Source organism: Solanum lycopersicum, chromosome 8 (genome assembly GCF_036512215.1).
Source record: "Solanum lycopersicum chromosome 8, SLM_r2.1".
Taxonomy (NCBI): domain Eukaryota; kingdom Viridiplantae; phylum Streptophyta; class Magnoliopsida; order Solanales; family Solanaceae; genus Solanum; species Solanum lycopersicum.
The window spans coordinates 964,355-989,204 of record NC_090807.1 but is presented as its reverse complement, the minus strand read 5'-3'; the positions used below and the strand labels follow the sequence as shown (position 1 = coordinate 989,204).

The 24,850-nt window shown below is 36.7% G+C and overlaps 3 protein-coding genes across 4 annotated transcripts; 1 reads left to right on the top strand and 2 right to left on the bottom strand.

Annotated features, from left to right (window-relative positions):
- Positions 1–289: 289 nt before the first annotated feature.
- On the bottom strand, positions 290–4,533 carry LOC101266958 (uncharacterized). Its single transcript, XM_004244364.5, has 2 exons — positions 1,307–4,533; positions 290–633 (listed from the first exon to the last, which is right to left on the bottom strand). Exon 1 carries the CDS (start codon positions 4,191–4,193, stop codon positions 1,374–1,376), a length of 2,820 nt encoding a protein of 939 aa, XP_004244412.3. The 5' UTR covers positions 4,194–4,533; the 3' UTR covers positions 290–633; positions 1,307–1,373.
- Positions 4,534–5,549: 1,016 nt separating this feature from the next.
- LOC101266435 (bZIP transcription factor 16) lies at positions 5,550–17,203 on the top strand. The gene is made up of 13 exons (XM_004244362.4): positions 5,550–5,976; positions 7,064–7,176; positions 7,433–7,489; positions 7,585–7,659; positions 8,875–8,964; positions 9,056–9,115; positions 9,215–9,384; positions 10,755–10,809; positions 13,221–13,257; positions 13,349–13,626; positions 14,382–14,459; positions 14,534–14,659; positions 16,767–17,203. Exons 2-13 carry the CDS (start codon positions 7,102–7,104, stop codon positions 16,857–16,859), a joined length of 1,194 nt encoding a protein of 397 aa, XP_004244410.2. The 5' UTR covers positions 5,550–5,976; positions 7,064–7,101; the 3' UTR covers positions 16,860–17,203.
- Positions 17,204–18,210: 1,007 nt separating this feature from the next.
- On the bottom strand, positions 18,211–24,765 carry LOC101243911 (cellulose synthase-like protein D3). Of its 2 annotated transcripts, none has more exons than XM_019215050.3 (4): positions 24,478–24,765; positions 22,120–23,012; positions 20,351–21,158; positions 18,211–20,212 (listed from the first exon to the last, which is right to left on the bottom strand). In XM_019215050.3, exons 2-4 carry the CDS (start codon positions 22,974–22,976, stop codon positions 18,464–18,466), a joined length of 3,414 nt encoding a protein of 1,137 aa, XP_019070595.1. In that variant the 5' UTR covers positions 22,977–23,012; positions 24,478–24,765; the 3' UTR covers positions 18,211–18,463. The 2 variants fall into 2 exon arrangements, with proteins under 2 accessions (XP_019070595.1, XP_004244666.1); XM_004244618.5 differs by lacking the exon at positions 24,478–24,765 and adding an exon at positions 23,644–23,861.
- Between the last annotated feature and the right edge of the window lie 85 nt (positions 24,766–24,850).

Sequence of the window (24,850 nt, the reverse complement as noted above, 5' to 3'; positions counted from 1 at the left end):
ATGCAGCTAGTTCAAATGCGCAACCACACTGTTGTAATACAGAAGATGCAACATATACTTAATGGGATCAACTGAAGTCAGTACCTTTGACACAAACATAGCTATGTCTGTGTCTCAACTAGTAAACATATCAACAAGCATCCATTTTTGACACATAATTACAGAAAGTACAATGCGTTGAGTGCTAAGAACCAGAAATGTTGAACCGGTCAATTTAAACCTTGAATCCGCTTCTAGTTGTGTAACGATTCCATCTAGGGAAGAGAAACTCTACCTTGCTTTTGCAACATAGGGGACAATTTATTGTATATATTATATTCAACCTTGAATCTGCAGACATGTATAATTGCAAGTACTAAACGTTACAAATGCTCCTGTATAAGAATCACCTTTTAACTATCAAAAATAAAGATGCTACTGCATAACAATTAACATTCAGGTAGGGGAAATGAACACTCTCTACAAATTAAAAGGTGAAGAAATCAGGTCTTCCAAGAAATTGTCCTCACTACCTGGGATCGATCTGCCACTTGCTCCTCCTGCTGGTCTAGAGACACTGGTGATTTCTTCGATGTGCTGCATCTTACACTTCTCAGACTACTTTGACACACTTCACTCGGACATTGTTGCCAACTACAATTAACATCAAAGGGAGTTAAATATGAAGGTGGAAAGAGTGTCTTGAATATCAAGAGGACTCCGGCAAAATAATGTTTTTACAAGGAATACACTCCTTTGCAAATGTACTACTAAAAAAGAACCTTTCTTGTATAATTTAATGTGCTTGGTTTGGACTAAGTGTGCCCGTAGGGAGAGAGAGACAGGTACGCCCCTTACCCCAAAAAACGATAATTATGATTATTTAGGGATAACAGCCTAGAGCTAATTATCTTCTGAGGGTTCATAGCCTCATTGTGTTTCAGACATATCCAAAGTGCTCTAAATAGAAGAGCTACTCAAAGAAGGAGGGGACTCCAATTCAATTATTAAGCATAGATAGCAATCTATAACCAGGAAAAGGCATGAAATCAAGAACAATGATAATCATAAAAAGCAATGAGCTCCATAATTTCCTCAGTAATTTAATTATAACAATCTCTTTTATCAACCGCTAGACAAGGTAGTGCATATGTGGAAGTGTGATAAAGACCAAAAATAGCCACGTTGATCGGATGTTTTGGCCATCATTGATTGTTCTAAAACAAGGATGGCAAAGAAACCAGATTCAATTTGGTAAGTGGGCAAAGTACTTTCTGACAACAGATAAATTTAAACGAACATCATGCTCAATGCAAACCATATTTACCTAAATGGGTGCTCAATAGGTAATAGCTCAGTTCAAGAAGTCCATTTCCATCTGATTCACATACTCTTTAACTCCTTCCGTTGATAGCTAGCAACTCACGAGGCAATGAAGCGTGATCGAGTTCCCAACAGTTCTTGGAGATGTTTGAGGCTTCTTCATCAGATAGCTTCCTTGCAGGAATCTGATGCGAAAACAACCTAAGCTCATCCTTTCCTAACAACTTAACAGCATGAGCCCCTACCTCTCTCCTCTTGAAAATAGTCCTGAAACCATCAACTCTTTCAAGATATCCGATACTCACACCATGTAAGTCAGTGTAACTACTCAAAGATATAACAATATCATAACATTGGTTATCCTCCATTAGAGAACTGCTGCCAGCACCTAATGCATTCTCTTTATACAATGCCCATATTGAACCTTTCAAGGGGTAAATCCTATACAACTCTCTTGCTGCTCTTTCACTATCAACAACATGTGAAAACTTCTTCAATGATTTTAGCAAAGCCTGCCGAGAAACTTTAAACTTCCCACAAGAAATATGAAAACCTTTTTTCCCCCAATGCAGTAGTGCCTCATCACTATTATTTTGAAATTCCAACCAGTTCAATCTCACCTCAAAGGGATGAGCAGAAATAACATCATCAATCAAAGCATAATCCCTTGGCATTCCATCATCATCATAAACAGCCCATACATGTCCTTTCTTGAAACTCCTCTCTACTCTATCCTTGTCAAAATTATAAAGATCAAAACTTTCCTCTGCCTTATCCAAATCATCTAGCCTAGACCCTTTATCCTTCTTGCTACTTTTTGACAAAGTACCCTTTTTGATCCTTGAATTCCTTCTTCTCTCTCCATCTTCTAAACCATCTGCCTTTAGCACCTTGCGTCTTATCCTCTTCTCTCTCACTCTTGCGATCGGTGACTCCATCTCCACTTCGTCTTCCTCTTCTATTAAGCTCAAAGATCTCTCCTTTCTTTCCTCACTTTCCTTTTCCATTAAATTTAACCTCACTGTCTTCTCATTATCTGCCATTATCTCCGAATCATCCTGCCTTGACCCTTTACCACACCTCTTGCTACTTAAATCCCCTCTTCTTCCTCCATCCTGCAAACCATCTTCCTTTAACGCCGCACACCTCATCCTTTTCTCTCTCACCCTTGCCATCAGTGTCTCCATCTCCACTTCATCTTCATCTTCATCTTCATCTTCATCTTCATCTTCATCTTTATCTTCTTCATCTTCACCTTCATCATTTTCATCTTCACCTTCACCTTCACCTTCGTCTTCATCTTCATCTTCTGTCAAACTCGAAGTCAGTTCCTTTCTTTTTTCTCTATCCTTATCCTTTAAAGCAAGTGTTGTCCCCTTCTCATTCTCCACCATTCTTGCTGAATCATCCTGCCTCAACCCTTTACCACCCTTGTTGCTACTTAAATTATACCTTCTTCTTCCTCCATTCTCCAAACTATCCCCCTTTAATGCCTCACGCCTCATCCTTTTGTCTCTCACCCTCGCAATCAGCGTCTCCATCTCCAGTTCATCTTCATCTTCCTCTTCTGTCAAACTCGAATTCATTTCCTTTCTTTTTTCTCTATCCTTTTCTGTTAAACTAAGAGCTGTTGCCTTCTTGTTCTCTTCCTTCCCATTCTCTGCCATTATCTCCGATTCATCCTGCCTTAACCTTTTACCACCCCTGTTGCTACTTAAATCCATTCTTCTTCCTCCATCTTCTGTACCATCTCCCTTTAATGTCGCACGCTTCATCCTTTTCTCTCTCACCCTTGCAATCAGCATCTCCATCTCCACATCATCTTCCTTTTCTATCAAATCCATCTCCTTACTTTTCTCACTTATTTCCCCCTTATCTTTTACTGGGATCTTTTCCTTATTCACCTTCTTCTTCACTAACAACTGCATTTCAGCTAATGTCATTGTATCTTCCCCTTCACCTACACTTCTCACCTTACCATTAGTCTTTGATTTCAATTCCTTAATCAAACCATCGTCGCTCTCAACATCTCCTTCCATATCCACCTCAGTTCCAACACCAGTTGCATCATCATTTCTTGTCATTTTTCCATTTGGCCTCTTATTAACCTCCGCAACACTCGCCACATTCCTCTTCCTCCCTAACTCACTACTTCTTGAAGAACCAAAGCTCACACTTTTCCTAGCCTTAGTCCTGGCACTCCCTCTTGTTTCCATCGAACCTTTACATCCCTCTTCATTGTCACCATTTTCTGAAACTTCAGTTGCCTCAAAAGTTTCTTTACAACTTGGGCACATCAAATTATGCCCTAAATACTTCTTTTCAAACTGATGCAACAATCGACAAGTCGAACACGCGGTCCAAAATGTCGTCGTTTCACCCTCCTCAGCCAAAACAGCTGACTGCATAGCAACTCTAAGCTTCACATCATATTCCTTCCTCCTAATCTTATCTGACAAGACCCTAAACGCTTCGCCAACAAGCTTAAAAGCCTCTTCAGATGCCGCAAAAGGATTCTTATCAGGGTGAAGAGTTAACGCCAGCTTCCTGTACTGCTTTTTGATAGTATTGATGTGTGAGAATCGCTCTATTTGCAGGATTCTATAGTAGTCAGGCAGAGTTGAAGTTGTGGTAGTTGCTGCATCTCCGGCGGTGGGAGCAGCTGGGGTTTCCGCCGGAACGGTGCCTGTATGGAGGATTTTAAAAGCGGTGAGCATTTCAGAAACGCCGTCTACGTCGGGGTGGAGACTGTGGGCTCGCTTGGCGTACTTGAGAGCTGATTTGAGATTGCCGGAGTTGTATTTCTGCTCGGCTAGAACTTTGAGTCGTAAAGCTTCCGGCTGGTCCCCGGATTCGGCTTTGGCTAGTGATTTCTCTTCGTCGGCGGCCATTTTTTCGTCGGCGGAGCAATTGGTGGTGATCGGAGACCGGAGAGGGAAGAAAATGAGAGAAGATAGAAAGCAAAGTTATTATATTCCCACCCCCCATAAATTGGATTAAATGAAATTTGGTCCCTAAAGTCTTGAAATATGCTTATTAAGTGTCATTAGTTTTTCTGTGCATATTTTTTCTCCTCTAGTCCAGCTCAATTAAAAAGCTACTGCTTAATTAGATTAGTCGATGGATCGGTCGATTTGCTTTAAGTGTGCACGTGTAATTTCTTTAGATCATCAAATATCTTTAGAAGTGATGATGAATTTATTGAATTTTTAATATAATGTGAACTTTTCTGTTGTTTCACTCGTTGATTATTAAAAGGTTAAAATTTCATTAAATTTTTATAATTTCTTAGCGATCTTACAAATTAGAGTTCATAGAAGGAAAAATGTACATTTTTCCTATTGAAACGTACACAGCTACATCGTTGCTATACAAAGAAAAAAAATATAATTTCATTTTTTTTGAATGATAACGATTTTTACTTATATCGAATCATATAATTCTTATTATAATTATGTGATAAACTGAGATATGATAGCGAATTTTAGTTGTTGTCAAAGTATTCATTAGTTTAATATGAACATACAAGAAAAAGCAAACACTAATTCGAATAACTTAAATAATTGAAACCTAACAAAGGAAGAATGAAAATCAACGGCACTGTAATTTTTTATTCAACTATCAACATTGAATCTGTAAGTCAACGATTATATGCAATAATAAAAGAAACAATTTCTTAAAAAGTTGAGTTGAAAATTAATTCAAATTCCAAAGACAGATAAATATACTACACAAAAATATAACTATCAATTAAAATCATGTGATAAAAATAGATAATGAAAGTAAGAGTGTGGTGAATAGACTTTGAAACTCGGTCATACAAAATCTGATATTTACCGAGTTACAAATTAGTATGGAATGCACGATGTGTACAATAACAATAACAATAATAACATATTCGTTAAAATTTCATAAAATGAAGAATTTTACAAAAAATAAACTGCACAATAACATCATCTCTATCTCTTGAAAGTAGATATGTTGTTTTCAAAAAATTATTGACTCAAATAAAATTAATTGAAATAATAACGAAAAGAAAAATGACAATAAAGATAAAACAAGACAACTAATAAAAAATAATGTCGAACATATATACACACAGTCATAGATATAAATATAAAAAAAAATCTTGTTCTAAAATAGATCATATAACACGCCATTTAAAATTAATCGAAATTGTAATACATGCACCAAATACTAAATAAAAATATATGATAAATATATTCAAATTAGTCTTTCAACATTTTACTAACCACCATCCCAACAATGCTAATTGTGTTGTTAAAAAAATTAGTCCACCTATTCTTTTATAAAACAAATCTGAACCGTTGAAATTAGTCTACGAAAACAATCAGCAAAAACACAAAGCAAATCGAAAATATTCACAATTTCTTCTTCTCTTTCTCTTCTTGCAAATCATCGAAGAGCAACATCGACAATTTCACAAACAAATCCCTGTTTTAATTTATTTTTTTCAATTTTTGGGGATATTTCTTGTCGTTTTTATACCTAATTTATCGTGAAAAATTCAATCTTTGATTGTTTTTTGCTAATTTTGAGGTATACCAGATAGCTGGGTACTAAATTTTAAGCTGTGGTTGACTGTAATTGTAGTTTTATAGCAGTTGAGCCGACCCAGTTCTTCAGATTCACTAGTCTGTATAATTTTTCATGGTACGCTGAATCCTGTCATTATTTTAATATCTGTTGCGTTTTTAGCTTATTTTTGTTGTTGAATTTGTTAATGGGTGTTTTGGGTCGATTCTTTTTGTTGTTTACGGAATTCTGTAGCTAAATTCACTAATTATTTTAGATTTAATGGCGAAGAACGTACTTAAAGTATCACTTTTTTGGAGTTTCATGCATTTTACTATCAGGCTGCGAGTTGTCTACATGAATTATCACCAACTACTTATCAAAAACACATTTTTCCTACTTGAATATCACCACTGTGTTTGTAGGTAGGAAATGAGAACAAATGATAGTTGAGATGTGTTTTGATAAGTAGTTAGTAATAATTCAAGTAGGAAACTAGCACACCGGATGGTTCAGATATGAACTCGATATCTATTGAAGTTGTTATTATGGGTATTTTGGGTCGCTTTTTGTTCTTGTTCGCATAATTTTGCATGTGGATTCATTATCAAAAGGACTATATTTACATTGGTTTTGTATAATTTTCTTGGTTACTAAATTCACCATTAGTTTAATTTCTGTGTGTTTTAGCTTTTTTTTTTTGTTGAATTTGTTACCGGGTATTTTGGGTCGCTTTGTCTTGTTTGTATAATATTGTATGTGGATTCATCAGAAGCATTATATTTATGTTGGTTGTCAACTTACTGCAACCTTCTTGCTTTGCCTATGTGAAATCAAATCAACATTGATGGAGCACTTTCCAGTATTCAAAATGGATACCAATGGGTCATAGGATTGGGATTGAGGTGTAGTTGTGATTGATTGATTGTAAATTCTGTATGTGGGATGTGGACTTGAACTTTATGCTTTTTTTATTCAATTTTCATTTGAAAATTGGGAGATAGTAATAAGCTAATAGGCGTTTTGTTTGCATGGAGTATTGGCGTTGGTGAATGCTGCTGATTAAGTCCAATTATCTCGCGTTGTTTGGCAACTTTATAGAGCCGTTATCTGTGGTGCTATTGGTCTATTTCGTTACTTTTTATAATTTCATGTGTAGAATTTTTGTTAATTAGAAAGTGATTGAAACCGATTCTTGATTTATATGGGTGTATGTGCATGACAGAATGGTTTGAGGAACTTTTGAAGTAGTACAGTTGAGCCATGGGTAGCAGTGAGATGGATAAATCCTCAAAAGAGGCGAAGGAAGCAAAAGAGTCAAAGCCCCCCAATTCACAGGTAACTGTTGTAAGTTGTTGGTGCTTAGAGAGAATACTGTGTTGAATGGGTAGCTCGTTAATTTGATAGATGTCTGTGGGTGACTCAGGTTGAGATATATAAACGATTTCCACAGACTTTTGACATTGACTTGGTGTTCAGTTAAGAGACTTTGTATCAAAAACAGAAATCATTTTCTTAAAAAAACAAGTATTTTTATGTGAGTAGATTGAGTCTTACCACCAACTAATATGTTTTTCTTCTTGATACTATCTAGGAGCAAACTTCTACTACTACAGCTGGCCCAGTTAATCAAGATTGGTCTGGCTTTCAGGTTTGGTTTCTCTGTAGCATAGATACTCAGCCTTTTGTCTCGTTTACTGATTTTTCCTTGTTGGTAATCAAAGGACGTTGATGATCATTATGCAGGCATATTCTCCTATGCCTCCTCACGGGTTTATGGCGTCAAGTCCTCAAGCACACCCTTATATGTGGGGAGTTCAGGTATGCAAGTTTCACTATGGGGTGGCTCTGATTCACGTGATGTTTGAGTTTCCCTTAAAAATCAGATCTATTAGCTTAATATAAGGCTAATATGATCATGGCTTCTTATTGAAAAGTGTGTAACCAAAGATATCACACTTACTTGGTGCACTTAGAGTTGTCTAAGATATAACTTTTTATACTTATGAGCTTGAGCTATAGCAATTTCTTGAAAGATGTTTGTCTTTTAACAAGTTCCATACTTAAGCATCTCTATTTGTTAGCTCATCCTTAGGTCTATTTGATAAGCCTACTTTTCTACTACTGAAATTCATACCATGCATTGAAGTTGTAAAGTAGGTTCTTTTGGTAAGAATTAAGATGTTTCTTGCTTCAATTAGATACCCCCTGATCCACCAGAGTTGAAATAAGGTAAAATGCTTCTTGCTTCAATTATATACCCCCTGATCCACCAGAGTTGAAGTAAGAAAGAGATTATTTAAGTTCATTATATTTCAGTGATTAGTTTATAATGATCTCTGATGATATGGTAATTTGTTGAGTTGCTCGGACTCTCTAGAAATGTTGTTGCACCCATCTCGGATCCTTCAAACATGCACTACTTTTGAAGGATCCGGCACACACCCAAAAACATTTTTGAAGAGTCCGAGCAACATAGGTAATTTGTTCTTGGGGTTTCATCTTGCCCGTTAGTGATAAGAGTAAAGATTAATTTGATTTTCGTACAGTGTCCTGGCCCCAAATTATCAAGAAAACAAGGAGACTTGGTATAGTCTCGCTCAAATGGTTCTTTGTGTAGTCTCCACTGTTTCTAAAATGTTAATGTGGTTAACTAACAGAAGAAAACAAATTTGTTCCAGACTGCAATATTGCATTACTAAGAACAAAAGCAATTGAGGCTTTCATTTCAAGTCCTCGTGAAGTTTCTCAATTTTCCTTCTGAAATCTAGATGAATAAGTTTAGCATATTTCTGTACGATAAGTTGCTGATTTATTTTAACTTCATCTTCATGATTTGTTTAAGTGTACAGATAATTCTGATATGGATAATAGTACCAAAATATTGTTTTTGTGTTTAAGAATTATTTCTAATTAGTAATCTTTTTTTGTGGTTTATATTGCCTTGGTCTAGTTTTTGGTTCTACTTTTACTTGCTTCTACTCTGACAAGTTGCTGTCATCTATCTTTAACGATTTCTGCTGGCTATTATTTCAGCAATTTATGCCACCCTATGGTACTCCACCACATCCATATGTTGCAATGTATCCCCATGGTGGTATATATGCTCATCCATCTATTGCTCCGGTATAATCTTGTGGCCTGAATCCTCTGTCTTACTCTATGCATCTAATTTTTAGTTTGCTAACCAGAAATGGAAATTTTCCTAATTGATCAGGGATCTTACCCCTTCAGTCCTTTTGCAATGCCTTCTCCAAATGGCGTCGCTGAAGCTTCAGTGCGTATCTATGCTGAATGTGCTAAACAACGTTGTTAATGTAATCTATGGTTTAAGTTTCCTGTTCTTATACTGCTTGGTTCATTTTTTCTTGTGCAGGTTAACAACTCTGGTAATGTTGAAGTGGATGGTAAGTCATCTGAGGGAAAGGAAAAATTGCCGATTAAGAGATCTAGGGGAAGCTTGGGTAGTTTGAATATGATCACTGGGAAGAATAACGGAGCTGGTAAGACATCTGGAGCATCTGCAAATGGAGTCTATTCTAAAAGGTATTGTGCTCTCTCAACTGAATGTTTCATGTGATCATAAAGAAAGATGTGGGTGTGACTGGTTTGTAATTGGAGGAAGAACTCCAGAACATGAAGCTAAGCTGCTTGGACTCGGGTGCGGGGTTACGATACAGGTGTGGATCTAAATTTTAAGATTTGGGGATATGAATCCAGGTATTGATATGAGTGCGGGGATTCAACTAAAAATAATTAGCTCAACTTCTTGCTGTGGCTTCTACAAATAGAATAATGTTAACCAAGCCAAATGAGACTTCTTTGTTTTGTGTGGCCAGCTCAGTTTGCATTTCCTATTGAGTGGATTCTAGTCCTTTGATGACTGTAACTTTGCAAGTCATGCTCCTTTTTTCCTAGTTTAGCTTACTGATGGTACTTCATGACTGCCTTAAGATTTGTTTGGGATAAACAGTGTTATTAAACAAGTTGTTAGATAAGAGTATGGTTCTGTTTGGGTTGAAGAGATCTTCTCCTCATGCACTGTTTTCTGGTACATACTGTTTTGATACAACAACAGCATACCTAGTGTAGTCTCACAAAGTGAGGTCTAGGGAAGGTCGAGTGTGCACAAGCCTTACCCTACCTTAGGGGTATTGAGGTTGTTTCCTATCGAAACTCGGCTCAAGAAAAATCAGTCCAGGAAAAAGAAGTACAAGAACAACAAATAGTGACAAAAACAAAAAAAAAACAATACAAAAAACTACAACAAAAAATACCTACCTGAGCAATACTACGACAACTAATGTGAACGGACTGCAAGACAACATACTGCTACCTACTAATCTTCTACCTTAATCCATGTCCTTCGACGCCCTTCCATCTATGGTCAAGACACAAATACTGTTTTGATTAGTCTTTTATTATTGGAGATGATTATATGTGAGTGCACAAATGGCTGTGCAAAAACCATTTATACAGAAGAGGAAACTGACAAATTGCTGTCCTCTACAACTCGCAAAGATTCAATCTCTAGGATAGATTCTTTAGGCAATGGAATTCTTCTTTATACCAAAAATGAAATAACAATAAGGGTGTTCATCTTAAACTTCTCAACTGGATTATGACTATCCTTGTCTTCAGAGCATCTCAGATTCTTTTCCTTCCTAATGGTCCACCAATATGTTTTAAGCTTTTTCTGGGCAAGATATTTGCTGTCCAGGAATATATGCTTATTGGTTGGGTTGAGTACAATAATATTTCACAATATCAGATATTTAATTATGTTGTTACTAATAATTATATTTTCTATTCACGTGAGAATGCCTTTCTGCATAAATTTTTTAAAGTTGTCAAGCTTAAATACCACCTGTATCAGTTCATGAGGCTTAAGACCTTTGCCAATGTTGGACTTGCAGTGCCGAGAGTGGAAGTGAAGGGTCAAGTGAAGGAAGTGACGCTCATTCTCAAAATGTGGGTATTGTATGATATGTTTGGTTTATTTCAATAATTCTACGATAGGGAGTAGTTCTTATTTCCTGTTTATGGAAAGTATAATATTTGTAAATTAATTTCCATCGTAAATAATTGGCTTCAGGCTTGTATGTGCTTTATACAAGTTTCAATGAAGTCCTAGTTATGTGCATGTGTGTATATGTATACATATTTAGTCTCTACGTCGCGTGCCTCACATGTGTTGCCCTAGAATTATTATAAATTTAATCTAAAACAAATAAGCTTTTAACAGAATACATAGTTTAAAATATTTATTTATTTAACTTACAAATAAATATCAAAATCACACCCAAGGGTATGACGTAGTGGTCAATGAAGTGGTTAAGGACCATGAGGTCTCGGGTTGAAATCCCATGTCCTAGCCTTGGTGGACAAAGTTACCTAGGTAGGTAGGACAGAGTTACCTAGTACCTGTAGGAGGCGGGCGGTATCCTTTTGATACCAAAGCCAAACACAACATACTTTTGGTGTTCTCTTCCAAAGCATTAAGTTATTTATCGTTCAGTTAGAGGAGAAAATAGAGTAAAAATAAACTCATCATCATGTTTTATAGGACAATTGTGGAAGGAATCTAATTTCATTAGTAAATTGAAATTTAATGAAATACATAATAGATGTCAAAAGGAAAAAAGATGCAATAAACACACATGTAATATGACTGATGTAAATAGTGACCTGTTTTGGTTGAAAACCAACGAAGGCTTCCCCATGCATATGAAGCTAAGTTGGAGCTAAGATTTCTGTACAAGAAGTGTTAGAAGACGAAACAAGCTGGAAGTGTTAGAAGACGAAACAAGCTGATAGAGATATCATAAAGTTTATGATACACTTTATGATACGATATGGTAAAAGCACTACTCAAATAGATGTCCAAGTGCATAATCCTAATCAATGTCAACACAAAAAAGAAAAAAACAATATAATGTTTTCAATATTTGAACTGCTCCTATTAATTAAAATGCACTAAATATCCAAGGAAAGAAATCCAAAACTGTAGTAAATGGTGTGTTGTATGAATCCCTCTTGCGTCTCCGGTTGAAGGGCATAGTCGGTTCAGATATATCATATATATCTAAAGTTGAATGTTTCACACTATAGAAGGTAGTGAAAAATAAGTAAGGGAAATAACTTAGGTTTTTGAGTTAATTGAAACTCAAAGTTGATTGAGACATATAATTGAACTCATCAAAATATGTGAGCACGAGAAGGATACAATCTTATAATAAGCACCAAAATTTTCACAGAGAGAAATGAAAGAAGCTAAATTTTCAGCTATAATCTAATTAACTATGGTTATCTTCTCAAAGTTGGAATCATATTAGATTAGTGAGACGAAGATCGAAGTACCAATCTATTAATAAGAGCGACAAATATCTCTTAAGAAGGTGGTAATTGTCTTGATTGTTTTCGAAAAGAATTAGAACTTATGAGTGAGGAAAAATTCTAATATCTCTGTATTTATAATGATATGGATCTTTCTTTTATTGTATTAGTATTTTAGTTCTTTTATCAGCCCGTTATTTGTTTTGTTAGATAATTTTGAAAAATAAAAGAAAGCTAAAGTGAACTTTGAAAACACACACTCCTGAAAATCCAAAATCCCAGCCAACCCCTATCACTTCTCCCCAACCACAGTCCACAGCCCAAGAATGCCTAAGTTTAGTAATAGTTGTTGTACTTTAGTTTCAAAGGGTATAAAATACCAATATGAGTGGACTGGGAAGAGAAGGTAGGAGAGAGGAACTTAATTAAAGCTGTAATCTGTGCCTGATTGCAATTAATTTCAATGAAGATAAAATACCAGGGTATTAGCTGAGCTATTCTATTTTTCAGGGGGAGAATGTATCCTCAGTCAATTTAATTAGTGTGTGGTTGATGACGGATTCTAATTCCAATGGAAAGAAAACAGGATTGAAAAGAAAAATACCTCTCTATGTATACTACATCAGTGTTACCAAAGGCGCACTTTAAGCGCGCTTAAGCCCTGAAGCGAGGCTCAAAACGTGTTGAGCGCTTCGTCTTGCTTTATGTGTGCTTCAGTGTCGTCATCAAGGTTCTAAGACAAGTTTTTCCTTGCCAATGAGCCTTTTATGAAGAAGTGAAACTAAATAATTGATATTTCACTTAACCATAGATTTTTTCAATTTTTTTGGTCATATATTTTTCATTCATTCATGTTTATAATTATTAGCCTTGGACTAAACATTTATATTTGTATTATTTTCTCCCTTTGCACCTTTTTCATTAAAACCCACTCTTTATTTGAGCTTTGCGCTTAAAGCCCCCATCGACCTTAGAGCTTTTTTGTGCTTTTTGCCTTTGGTAACACTGTACTACATCTGATTATTTGTCGTCTTGATTTTGTTTAGGAGTCACCAATGAATTCAGGAGGCAGGCAGGATTCAGGTCTGGTGATGTGAATTTGCTTTCAATATCTGGTTACTATTTTGGCAATGAATATAGTTGACGGAAAAGTACTATGTTGTCTTTGCTACAGCTGACACATCTCAAAATGGCAATGCTGCACATGGTTCCCAGAATGGAGGGACTGGTACTCCTCATTCGATGATTAACCAAACTATGGCTATCGTGTCAGCTGCTGGTGCTGGAGGTATTCCTGGTCCAACTACCAACTTGAATATTGGTATGGATTACTGGGGTGCTGCCACTTCATCGTCTATTCCTGCAATGCATGGAAAGGTACCTGTTTCAGTTGCTGGAGGGTTGGTTACTGCTGGATCACGAGATAGCGTCCAATCACAGATGTGGATTCAGGTATCCTTTTGGTGTCTCCATTTGTTAAGAAATTTTTATTCATTATTGTGATTTAGCACTTAGTGTATCAGATTCTGGACATTGAATTGTGACAACAAGTATCTTGTAGCTGAATTGACATATGTAAATATTCTATGATGTACAGCCAAATAAAACACATGTAAAGAGCATGCGTTCTGGTTACATGAGAGAAGAATGGACTTAATGTTCAATATAGGCATCAAGGCAAACTTCTGTGATCATTTTGTTTGCACTGTATTTATTTTGTTATTATTTATGCCTTAATGTTAATACAGACATATTTGCCTGGGATTGTTTGTACTGAGTTAGGATACAGAGTTGGAAGAGATAACCAGGGCCAAGATTTCCATGAATTCTATTACGTATTTCGCTTCCCTCATTATATGCTGAACAAAAACAAGTCTTAGTACTATCTACTAAATAATTACATGTTTCCACCCAAGATCCCAGCATCAAAATTCCATTTTTTGTCTAAGTTGCAGAGTAAATAGGCTTCTAATGAGGTGTAACCTTTGCTGTACACATAGTGCTGAGCACCTACCAGTTTTGTATATTTTGAAAGGGGGGCTGCACATATTAGCAGATCATCTGATTTTTCTGATGTCATTTCTGTCAAACTAATGTTTTTCTTCCTTTCCAAATGAGGATGTATCTCTTTTAACTTTGTGTTTCTTCTCTTTCTGGATGTTTTAGTGCATTGTCATTGATGATCTTTTCTTTTCAATCGAGTTCAGGATGAAAGGGAGCTTAAGAGGCAGAAAAGAAAGCAGTCTAACAGGGAATCTGCTCGTCGATCTAGGTTAAGAAAGCAGGTATAAATTATCCTTCAGTGGTTTCCTTTGTTAATGTTGATCAACCCTGACTCCACTTTGTCTTTGGGAACCAGGCAGAGTGTGATGAACTTGCACAGCGTGCTGAAGTTTTGAAGGAAGAAAATGCCTCTCTTAGAGCTGAAGTGAATCGCATCAGGAGTGAGTACGGGCATCTTCTTGCTCAGAATGCATCTCTTAAGGTATTATCCTCTACCCTTAAAAAGGATAATTTTAAAGACCTCCCTCAAGGTTTGACTGCATAAACTAGCCTTCCTTGTAGTTTACAATATTTTGTTTTCCTTCCTTGTGCTAAACTAAAATTACAAAGGTTGTTTGTTCCTGTTGCTATTGGTTTTGTGTTTTTCCTTGAAATCATGGGATATTCGAGTGGATGTTGATGATTCCTTGACTGACTACATGACATTGTATGTCATGCTTATGAGGCCTCAATGGTTACAATCAAACCATCTTCCAGTTCAATTGATCCTGCATGAATGTGTTGTTGCTGTCGGTTGTCCCTTTCCCTATACATCTCTTCCATAAACAACATCAGGTATATCACAGAAATAAAAATATAAGAAATGATTGAAATCCGTTTGTGCATAAAACTTCCATCATGTATTTGACTCTGAGGGATATTAGTTTTGATACTTCTATGATAGCTGCCCATCATGATTTTGATCACTCATCTCCCATTTCCAGTCCTTCTCTGTTTAAAATACCACAATAGTTGCCTTTACGTTTTCTTTTTATATATATAAGAACTCAGGATTCTTTTGTTGAACTCAAGATTCTTTTGTTGAACTCATGCCAAACAGGACTCATACATGATTTGTATTAGCTTTTAGGCGTTTTAAGGCAGAGATATACAGAACGGTAGTCTCAAATTGGTTTGTTCCAACCTGAAGTAATAATATGTAGTGCAATCTCAAAATAGAATATCAGACAATATGAATTATAGCATTTTGTATAAGCAGAGTATCAATGTCTTCATTAGTTTGTCCATCACCTAGTTGCTCTACATCTTCATTCAGTTCATTGGAGCACCTCCGTCTTGATCATGATTCTGTTGATTACCTCGTACATGTTGATCAGCATTTTGCTCATTAGCGCCTCCATCTTGATTAACATTTTGCTCATTAGCGCCCACTTCTTGTTCTTTAGGAACCTGTTCATTAGCGTCTCCATCTTGATCAGCATTTTGCTCATCAGTGGCTAAATCTTGATCAGCTGGGTCTCCATCTTGATCAGTAGCGTCTTGATCAGCTATGTCTCCATCTTGATCAGTAGAGTCTCCATCTTGATCAGTAGCGTCTTGATCAGCTATGTCTCCATCTTGATCAGTAGAGTCCCCATGTTGATCAGCATTTCCCTCATTAGCTTGGAAAATTTGTTCCTCAATTGAACGAAGCAACGGTATATGATTCGAAAAAGTAAGCTTGTCCAGTCTCATACAGAATTGTCCTTCTCTAACATACATGTCCGGTTCTTGGACTGTAATAAATTTCCACCCTATCATCTTTCCACATTGGCGACAGTAAGTGTTGGCTACGATAATTCCACTCTCTGAAAGACGATAACTCATGTTGTCTGGTACATGAACATTAAACACCCTACTAAAGATCCCTATTACTCCTGATTGAGACATTGGAATATATTCGTTGAAGGATGCAACTTGCGTTCTGCACCAATGAGTATGACAGTGGATGGTATCATTAGAAGGGATCGCATCAGTGTTGTATTCAAGTGAATAGTATCCATTCATTGTTGAATGAAGCAGCAGCAACTCAGAGATAACCTTTACGTTATTTATTCTAAACGAATTTAAGAAAAGAAGAAAAAGATGTTCAAAAATTAATTGAAGGGAAGGTTTATTTAAAAAAGGCAAACTGGTCAAGCACAATACTTTTACATTTATTATGGACAAGTTAAGAATTATTACAAGGAAATTGAAACAAGGGAGCAAAATGTAATATTGTAAACTAAAAAGGAGCTTAGTATTACGAAACCAAACCTGGGGAGTCTCTGAAATTCTTTAAGAAGTTGTGTGTCTTATCACCCTTTAATTGTTGAAGTTTGTTTTTCCTATTTCCAACTTCTATTCTTTCTGTCTTGTTTTTTTTATAAAATAGCATTACGAGTATAGAAAAGAATGAGGATTTATAATATGTCAGACGGAGATGAGCTTAAATGGAGCGACTTGGCCAGTAAAGATTCATTTAGCCAACACCAACTTGTTTGATATTGAGGCCTAGTTGTTATAGGATTCTTTTCTAATACTATGAGTCGTCGGATTTGATTTTGCAGGAGAGGCTTGGGGAAGATGATCCAAGAACTGGTCGAGAGGACCATCTTCCAGGCAAAAATGCCCAACATTCTTCACAAACCGAGTCCCAGTAGGGTCGTCAATGAAGCACGAGCTGCATAAATGTGGATTGATGATTAGGAGTTTAACCTAACAAACTTTGTATAAGAAAAGGTTTAATTTGCATATTAAGGTAGTTTATAATTCGCGAAAAGCTCACCTTTTTTTAGTATCAGGATCTGTAATATGCCTAACGTAGTCCATCGTTTCTCTGTCTGGCCAATCTTTTATGGTCGAGAAACCTGGATGATATGTAGAGAATGTGATCGTCGCATTATTTTGTATCCAGCAGGGAGGTGTTCTAAAAAAATTTCTCAGATCTGTATTTTTACTAATATTGAGTAAGGTGACAGGAGTGAAGAAAGTTTATTTTGCTACATTTCATAGATGTTTATTGTGGATTTTGGTTGAATTTGAATTCATTCTGTCATTAGGTACAGCAATATTAACAAGTATTGATACAATGTATTTAGCATGATGCTTGAAACTTAAGGCGAATATAAGTAGATATAAATTTGTATAAAATTAACCAAGTACATGTGTTCTACGGACACAAAATTGTCATTAGAACGAATGATTAAAAGAATTAATATCATAATTAATAGACTTATATGGCAGTTTTCAAGTGCTATTAATTTGGTCAAAAAATTTTAATTACGTATTTCATTAGTTTAAGTTGGCAACATTCAAATGATTTTGACTAAAATAGTTCATTGTCTTAAATGACAACATTTTCCACTCAACAATTTTGTATTTGGCAACATATTTGCAATTTATTCTAGCTGTTTGGTCAAATGTTGTTTAATGACATTTATTACTCCCTCCCAATTTATATAATACTTTTCGTTTTTTGAGAGTCAAATAATTTAAATTTGATGATTTACGCATGAAATCTTTAATTTTTAAAGATAAATTTATATATTTATAAACTACGAAACAAGCACTATAAGTCAGGATAATTGACAATTCAAATGTTTGAAAGATCTATGAAAAAATTACAGTCAATGATAGACTTGTTTGAATCTTGAAATTTGAAAAGTACCACATACAATAGAACGGAAGGATGCGGAGCCACCTTACAGTTAGGGGGGTCCATCCAAACCCCGTTTGACGAAAAATTATATTGTCTAATACATGATTAAAATAGTTTTTTAGGTATATATGTCGAACCCCCTTCGGCTACTTCATGTGTCTATTCTTTTTAAGATTTTGAACCCCTAATTGAAAATTCTAGCTCCGCCACAGTACCATTTAAAAATGTGAATGAGATGTGATGCTCACGTTTGTTTACTTTGACCCTCTCCCTGTATTTCGATAGCAAGCATTTCACATTTGACGTTTGATTCTTAAAACTTGAAATAAACAAAAATAAAAGTATACAAAGGATAATTAAAAAGAATCAATTTCACTACTGTAATTTTTGAGGTTGTGATTACACAACAATCAATTCCCTTTGTCCACTTTTCTCCACACATCATCAAAGAATAGAAATCAAGAAAAGATAACTAAAAGAATAATTTTGAGTTGATTGTGGAATAAGTCTGAGTAAACAATATTCTATACTCGATCCCATAGATACATATAGAATTCTGCAGAAAACCGTATTCGATGAAAGCTGTATGACAGTATAGAAAAGTTGTTAAGGGAACTGAAATGAACCTCCAATTTCAGTGTTACCTGCAGGGGGGTTAATTGCAACCCAAAGGAGGGAAATGGTAATGGCAATGAGCCCAGACCACACGAACACGATGGTTGGTGTTCTTCCTCTTCGTCCCATAAGTCCTTTCGCGAAAGGATATAGATGAGCCAACACCCAGAAGCTGAAGAAAACGCCTCCTAACAGACGGCTCCATTGTGGTATTGTGCTGTATATAGTCCTGCTGAAGCCAACTGCTATCGCGACTAAGTTAACCATCATGATTGTTATAGGAGGAATCATCAACGATGTCCATTTGATGACGTAGAGATCAGCAAATTCATCGTCATTTTCATCACCGGATGATTTTGATGTCAGAGTGAATGAAATCTCAATGCCAGCAACCACTTTTAGTAGACCTTGAAACACAGCTGCAAGATGTGCACTCGTGCCTCCGATTAACCAAAACTGCTCATTACGCCACCAATCTTCCAAAGCAATGCCAGACCACTTGATCTCGAGCAAAGCTAGAATGCAGAGAGTTAATGAGATGACAAGGAGGTATACGAGAAATGTGACGTTGAGGCTCTGAACAATGAATTGACCGGAGAAAAGTGAGAGTGCTGGGAGGAAGCAGTAGACAATCAGGAATATTGAAGTGAACGGGTAGATGCCAACGTTGAGGTAAGCAATCCGTTGTAAAATTTTCATCTTTGGACTAGCAAGAAAGGCGTTATTGCGTGAGAAGAAGATCTCAACGGAACCAGTAGCCCATCGTAGGACTTGGTGAAGCCTGTCAGTGAGATTGATTGGTGCAGTGCCACGGAATGCATCTCTTTTTGTCACACAGTATATCGATTTCCAACCTCTATTATGCATCCTGTATCCTGTTACCACATCTTCAGTAACAGATCCGTAAATCCATCCAACTCGATTGCCCCATTCAGTTTTGTCTTCGTACCAACACGAAATGACACTGACTGCTTCAGCAACAGTGGAAGCATCAAGAAGTTCTCTTGGAATAGTTAGTGCACCGGGAGGTCGTCCATACTTTACAGAAGGGTGATCAGCGAGCGGTCTACCTTGGAATTCAGCCACCGGGATTGAATCAATGAGGACACTAGAGTTTCCAAATCTTTTAGGAAACAAAGCAAGATCCATATCTTCATCATCAATGTCTCCCATTCTAAGTCCCCTTGTTTCGTCAGCAACAATGGCCTTACTCTTATCCCTCCCAAAACAACAACTGCAGCAATCAGGGTGGCGGTCCTTTGCTCGTGGGGGATCAAAACCATACAGAGCAGTCCGCCGGAAGAGGCAACCGGTGCCAACATAAAAAGGACCTTGAAGTCCGTCCAGTGCACGCATATTCACATCAAAGAAAACAGTATTGTGATTTGCATAACGATCATTGGGATCAATCCCCTCAAACCGCTGAGGGAACTGTACATAACAAAGACGATCCCCACCCCGGTCCATCATAAAACACATGCCCTCCCTTATTGCCTCTGAGTTGTAGATGTAGTGATCACAGTCAAGGTTTAGAATGAAAGGGCCATTGGACATGACAGCTGATGCTCGAACCAACGCATTCATAGCTCCAGCCTTCTTGTTGTGATCATAGCCAGGACGCTTCTCACGAGAAACATACACCAGCATGGGGAGCCGAATATCAACTTCCGTAAAATCAATCATACTGCTATCAGCTGTCGCACCATGCAAAGCTTCATCACTTGGAGGTTTTAACATCACCTACAGTTCATAAGGAAACCAAAATGTAAAAGCAATCTAATAATTAAAATAGAGGGAGTATATAAAAAAAATCTAAACTAAAAATCCTAGCTCCGCCTGTGGATGCAGTTAAATGCTACGAACAAGCATGATCGATACCTGTATGATTCCTGCATGATCACCCCGAGAGTGCTCGGGAGAAGCTACCATCCAAGTTCCGGGCCAGTGAGTTCCATCAGCCATCCAAGTGGCCTTAGTTATCTTGATAGGTTCCAAAGGTTCATCTCCAGCTCTCTCTCTCTGAAGCTTCAAAGCCTTAATTTCCTCTCTAGCATTGTAGGCATCAGAACGCCGGCGAATAGAATCAGTAAGGCCATTGGTTCGAACCTTAAATTCATCATATTCGCGCTTCACACGTCTACGATCCTTGACGAAATCTTGACGTACTTTGTTCTTGTAAGGATCTTTCTTCAAGCTGAAGTAACTATCCGGGTTCCTCGGTTCAATATCATGTTTACGACAAAATGGAACCCAAATGTTGGCAAAACTTGCAGCTTCTGCCATTGCTTCAAAAGTCAAAAGAGCACCTCCATCATCAGATACATAGCAAGAAAGTTTTTCAACAGGGTAATCAGCAGCAAGAATAGATAGTATTGTGTTTGCTGTAACGAGTGGTGGCTCTTTCTCTGGATCTGCTGTAGAAACAAATATATCCATTCCTGGAAGATCAGATTTTCCAGTGGGATTGGTTGAGGTCGGAGTTTCAAACTTTTCTTTTAAGACAGTAAGATCGGTAGCACGATTGACTGGACATAACTTTGGAAGCTGATCAAGCAGCCATGAAATTGCAAACCAAATCTCACAGACTATGGACATATACCACAGCCATATAGCATCATTGTTGGGGTGGCTAATCCTCCATTGAAGAAATAATCCAAGTACAACGACACGAACTAAAATCAAAAGCCTGTAAAATGAAAGATATGTCATGACAGTTTCTCAAACATCTTGAAAATAACAAACAAAAAAAATGATACTACTATTAATGTGTATTTTGAGATATAAGCACCATGGACAGATTGAACATCGAACTCGTTCAGTCCTACAATTTCGGTCAACGATCTCCGACCTGATAACAGACCATTAAGCATTGGACAATCAACCTAGAGCATAGGAGTATTCGAATGTAGACGGCTAAGGCAGAATAGCTGGATCTTGTCTGCCAAACATGCTAATGGGGGAAGCTGGGGAAGCAAAGGGGTTAACCCAAGCCCCGTTCGCCAGGAAATCACACTGTATGTACAAGGTCAACTATTTTTTGTATATATACTAGCTGTTAAATCTGCTTTCTTTCTTCGTGTGATACTTCTTTATATTTTGAATTCTCCTAGTGAAAATTCTGACTCCACTCTCCACGGTTGCACGCTAAGCCTTATAAAACTAAATTTTGCAACACACTAAAAATGGCATTGATGCATAATGTCATTAGATGGTGATATCAAATTTGGACTACGAAAAACACATTAAGCATAATTTGCCAAGGTAAAAGATATGTCCCCTATAAGTTATTCTAGAATGATCAAAGTATAATAGAAGAATTTGCAGTAAGGATATATTATATGATTGTTTTTACATTTGTTTTTCGTGAAAGGAAATATTGGTACTCAAAACTGATTTAGCTTCACTCACTGAGTGAATGGTGAAACATTAGGGGCAGAGACAAACAAATAAGACGGTTAAGGCACTATGCAATCAGACTTAATGTTATTCGTCCAATATAGTCAGTCAAACCCCTCTCTTTCCATTTAAAAAAATGGCATTTATAGTGAAATGTTGTTATAGAGAGGTCTGATTGTACCCGTGCTTAAATTAAATGCACCAGAGAAGACAAAAAATAGTCGTTGATACTACTTGGAACAAGAAATTACCGGTATGGGCTGAGTACTGCAGCAGGTATCTGCAGCTTACGCGTAAGTGGCCTCCAAGGCTTGTTGAGAAGTTCAGAATGCTCACCGATGTTATCATCTTCGTCATTTCCAAATACTTCATCCTTTGGCCATATAGCATTCCCATATCCATATGTTCCTTTAGTCTCAAATAACCATCTATTATGATCAAAATCTCCTGTTTGACTCCTCATCAACCCTGACTCGCTCCTTATTAAGGCCGACTTATTAGCTGATCGCATCAACGACAACATCCTTTCATTTTTAGACATCCCAACATTTGAATGCAATGACAAAGGTTGTCTGGAGGGATCCACATCATTCTCAGCTAAATCAGTGTTCTTGTATGGCTCTTTACAACCGGGACACATCCCATCTCCGATTTTGACTGCATCAATATAGCAATCCCGACAAATTTTGAAATCACATTCGCATGGAAGGATATCATCACCCCTACCATCACTCATGACCTTTCCATCACAACCTTGTATAGCACAAGAAGACCCTTTAGTACCAGCCATCTGAGGATGATTGGCTTCCGAATCAATCACCTTATCCATCAAATGTGCACGAGTAGCACTGTTATATCCACCACTAAACAAGGAATTCGACACATATTGTTCTTCAACCCTCTGTGAAATGGAAGGATCAAAAGGTTGATTATCAGGTGTCGGAGGCATATGCACCGTGTAGTTCGCAAACTCTAAAGCACTGATCTCACTATCCAGGGAGTCCCTAGACAAGTTAACATAGCGACCAGAAGAAGTCCTCCTTGCAAAGGTCACGCCCGGAGGCTTACCTTGTTGCGGGTCTGAAGGTTTGAAGGATCTTCCAGCCATTTAGCTAAATATTGAGCAACAAGATCTCACCAGAACCTGAAAATGCAAAAGGACAATGAAAAAAACAAAAACTTTATCTAGATGGAAAGTATACACAATTAATGCAACATCTGAAAGGCTCATGTCTCAAGATCTCAGCTAGCTATAAGTATGCATAACTAACACTTCCATTTGAAACAACAAAGAAGAAGAGTTGGAAACAACCAAAATATCATTTGCAGGTCATTAGAACAGTGAAAAGTAAAATTGCAGGGAAGCCTTAGCATAACTAGTAAAGTTGTTGCCATGGGACCTAGAAGTCCTAGTTCGAGCAGGGTAAGGCCGCGTACAATAGACCATTGTGGTTCGACAGCGCTCATAGAGGGAGCTTAGTGCACTGGCCTCCCCACAGCGAAAAGTAAAATTATGACACAACCCTCTTCCACTTCCTTAATTTCCCAAGGCATACTACCTTTTCAATTCATTAAAGATTGCACCTTTTATCCATTTATATTGCTCGGACTCTCGAAAAATGTTGTTATGTACGTGACGGATCTTCCAAAAAATGCACTACTTTTGGTGACTCCGACACGTATCCGTCAGTATTTTTAAAGAGTTCGAACAGCATACATCCAAAACACAAAACGGAAAGTATAAAGTACAACCAGAATCACACAGGGAAAAGTACCTATTAGCCTTGATGAGGTACACAGCAAGAACAAAGGATCAAGAGTTTCTTACACCATATCCAAGAAAGGACAGAGGTTTTTCCAAAGGAAGATAGCAGTTCAAATAGACATTCAAATGGTTCTTCCAATACAAATCAATTGATAATACATCTAAACTATATTTTGACATGCATAAGTGAAGAGATATGGACCTCCACTCCTTGTCCAAAAACTATATAAACAATTCCAACAAAATCTTACAATATACTTATAATACTAAATAATCTACCTAACAAAAGGCCTGTAAGAAACATTCAAGGCAACTACTAATTAAAAAAATTCAAGATTCTCAACAACATGCAGCAGCACAAAGATACATGTATACAAACATTACAAATTACAACAACAAGAAATCCACTTTAATTCCACGAGTAGAGTCCGGGGAAGGTTGACATAGCGGAATTACAAAAAATAGTAACAGAACAGAAACTAAAACAAAACAATATAATATTAAGAAAAGTTTTCATGGGGTCCCATCAAAATGTTACAACAAAATTAACAACTAACACCCTTAAACCATTTTCCTCTCTCATTTTCTCTTTCAATGTTTCTTCTCAAGTCTCAAACATTGACAAAAATTGAGTCTTTTTTAAGACTTGGTAATTGGTATTATCAATAGACAAAAAAAAATAAGTTCTTTATTTAACAGTTAACCAACCATAGATTGAAAAAAAAAACAAAACCCCAAATGAGAAAGATTCAAACTTTACAAAGTAAATATTTAAAGACACAATTTTTGACATAGTATATCAGTAAGAAGAAAAAAAAAAGTGCTTTATTTAATAGTTACCAACCTCAAAATTGAAAATAAGAACCCCATATGAGAAAGATTCAAACTTTATCAATAAAAATATTTGAAGACTCGATTTTTGACCAAATAGCAGCAAGTTATGCTTATGACACCCAAAAAAGAACACAGTATATAAGGTAACAGAGTGAATAAATGAGTCTATTTTTTTTAGGACATGAAAGAAACATTTTCCTTTTTTGGTTGCTTAAGAATTTCAAGAAAATAGGAAATGGTATATTTTTTTAACTTACTGTCCATGTATTTATTATTAAGATTTTATTAGCCAATTTATGAAGAAAATGTGAATTTTAATGGCTATTAAAGATGTTCATATGAAGCTTTTACTTTCTTGCTGAATTTGGGGGAGGAAGAAAGAA

Coding starts and splice junctions, on each gene's coding strand:
- LOC101266958 (XM_004244364.5), bottom strand. CDS start 4,193: ATGGCCGCCGACGAAGAGAAATCACTAGCCAAAGCCGAATCCGGGGAC.
- LOC101266435 (XM_004244362.4), top strand. CDS start 7,102: ATGGGTAGCAGTGAGATGGATAAATCCTCAAAAGAGGCGAAGGAAGCA. Junction 7,177..7,432: donor CAAAGCCCCCCAATTCACAG/GTAACTGTTGTA, acceptor GATACTATCTAG/GAGCAAACTTCTACTACTAC. Junction 14,660..16,766: donor CTCAGAATGCATCTCTTAAG/GTATTATCCTCT, acceptor TTGATTTTGCAG/GAGAGGCTTGGGGAAGATGA.
- LOC101243911 (XM_019215050.3), bottom strand. CDS start 22,976: ATGGCTGGAAGATCCTTCAAACCTTCAGACCCGCAACAAGGTAAGCCT. Junction 21,159..22,119: donor GCAGTACTCAGCCCATACCG/GTAATTTCTTGT, acceptor TTCATTTTACAG/GCTTTTGATTTTAGTTCGTG. Junction 20,213..20,350: donor ATCATGCAGGAATCATACAG/GTATCGATCATG, acceptor TATGAACTGTAG/GTGATGTTAAAACCTCCAAG.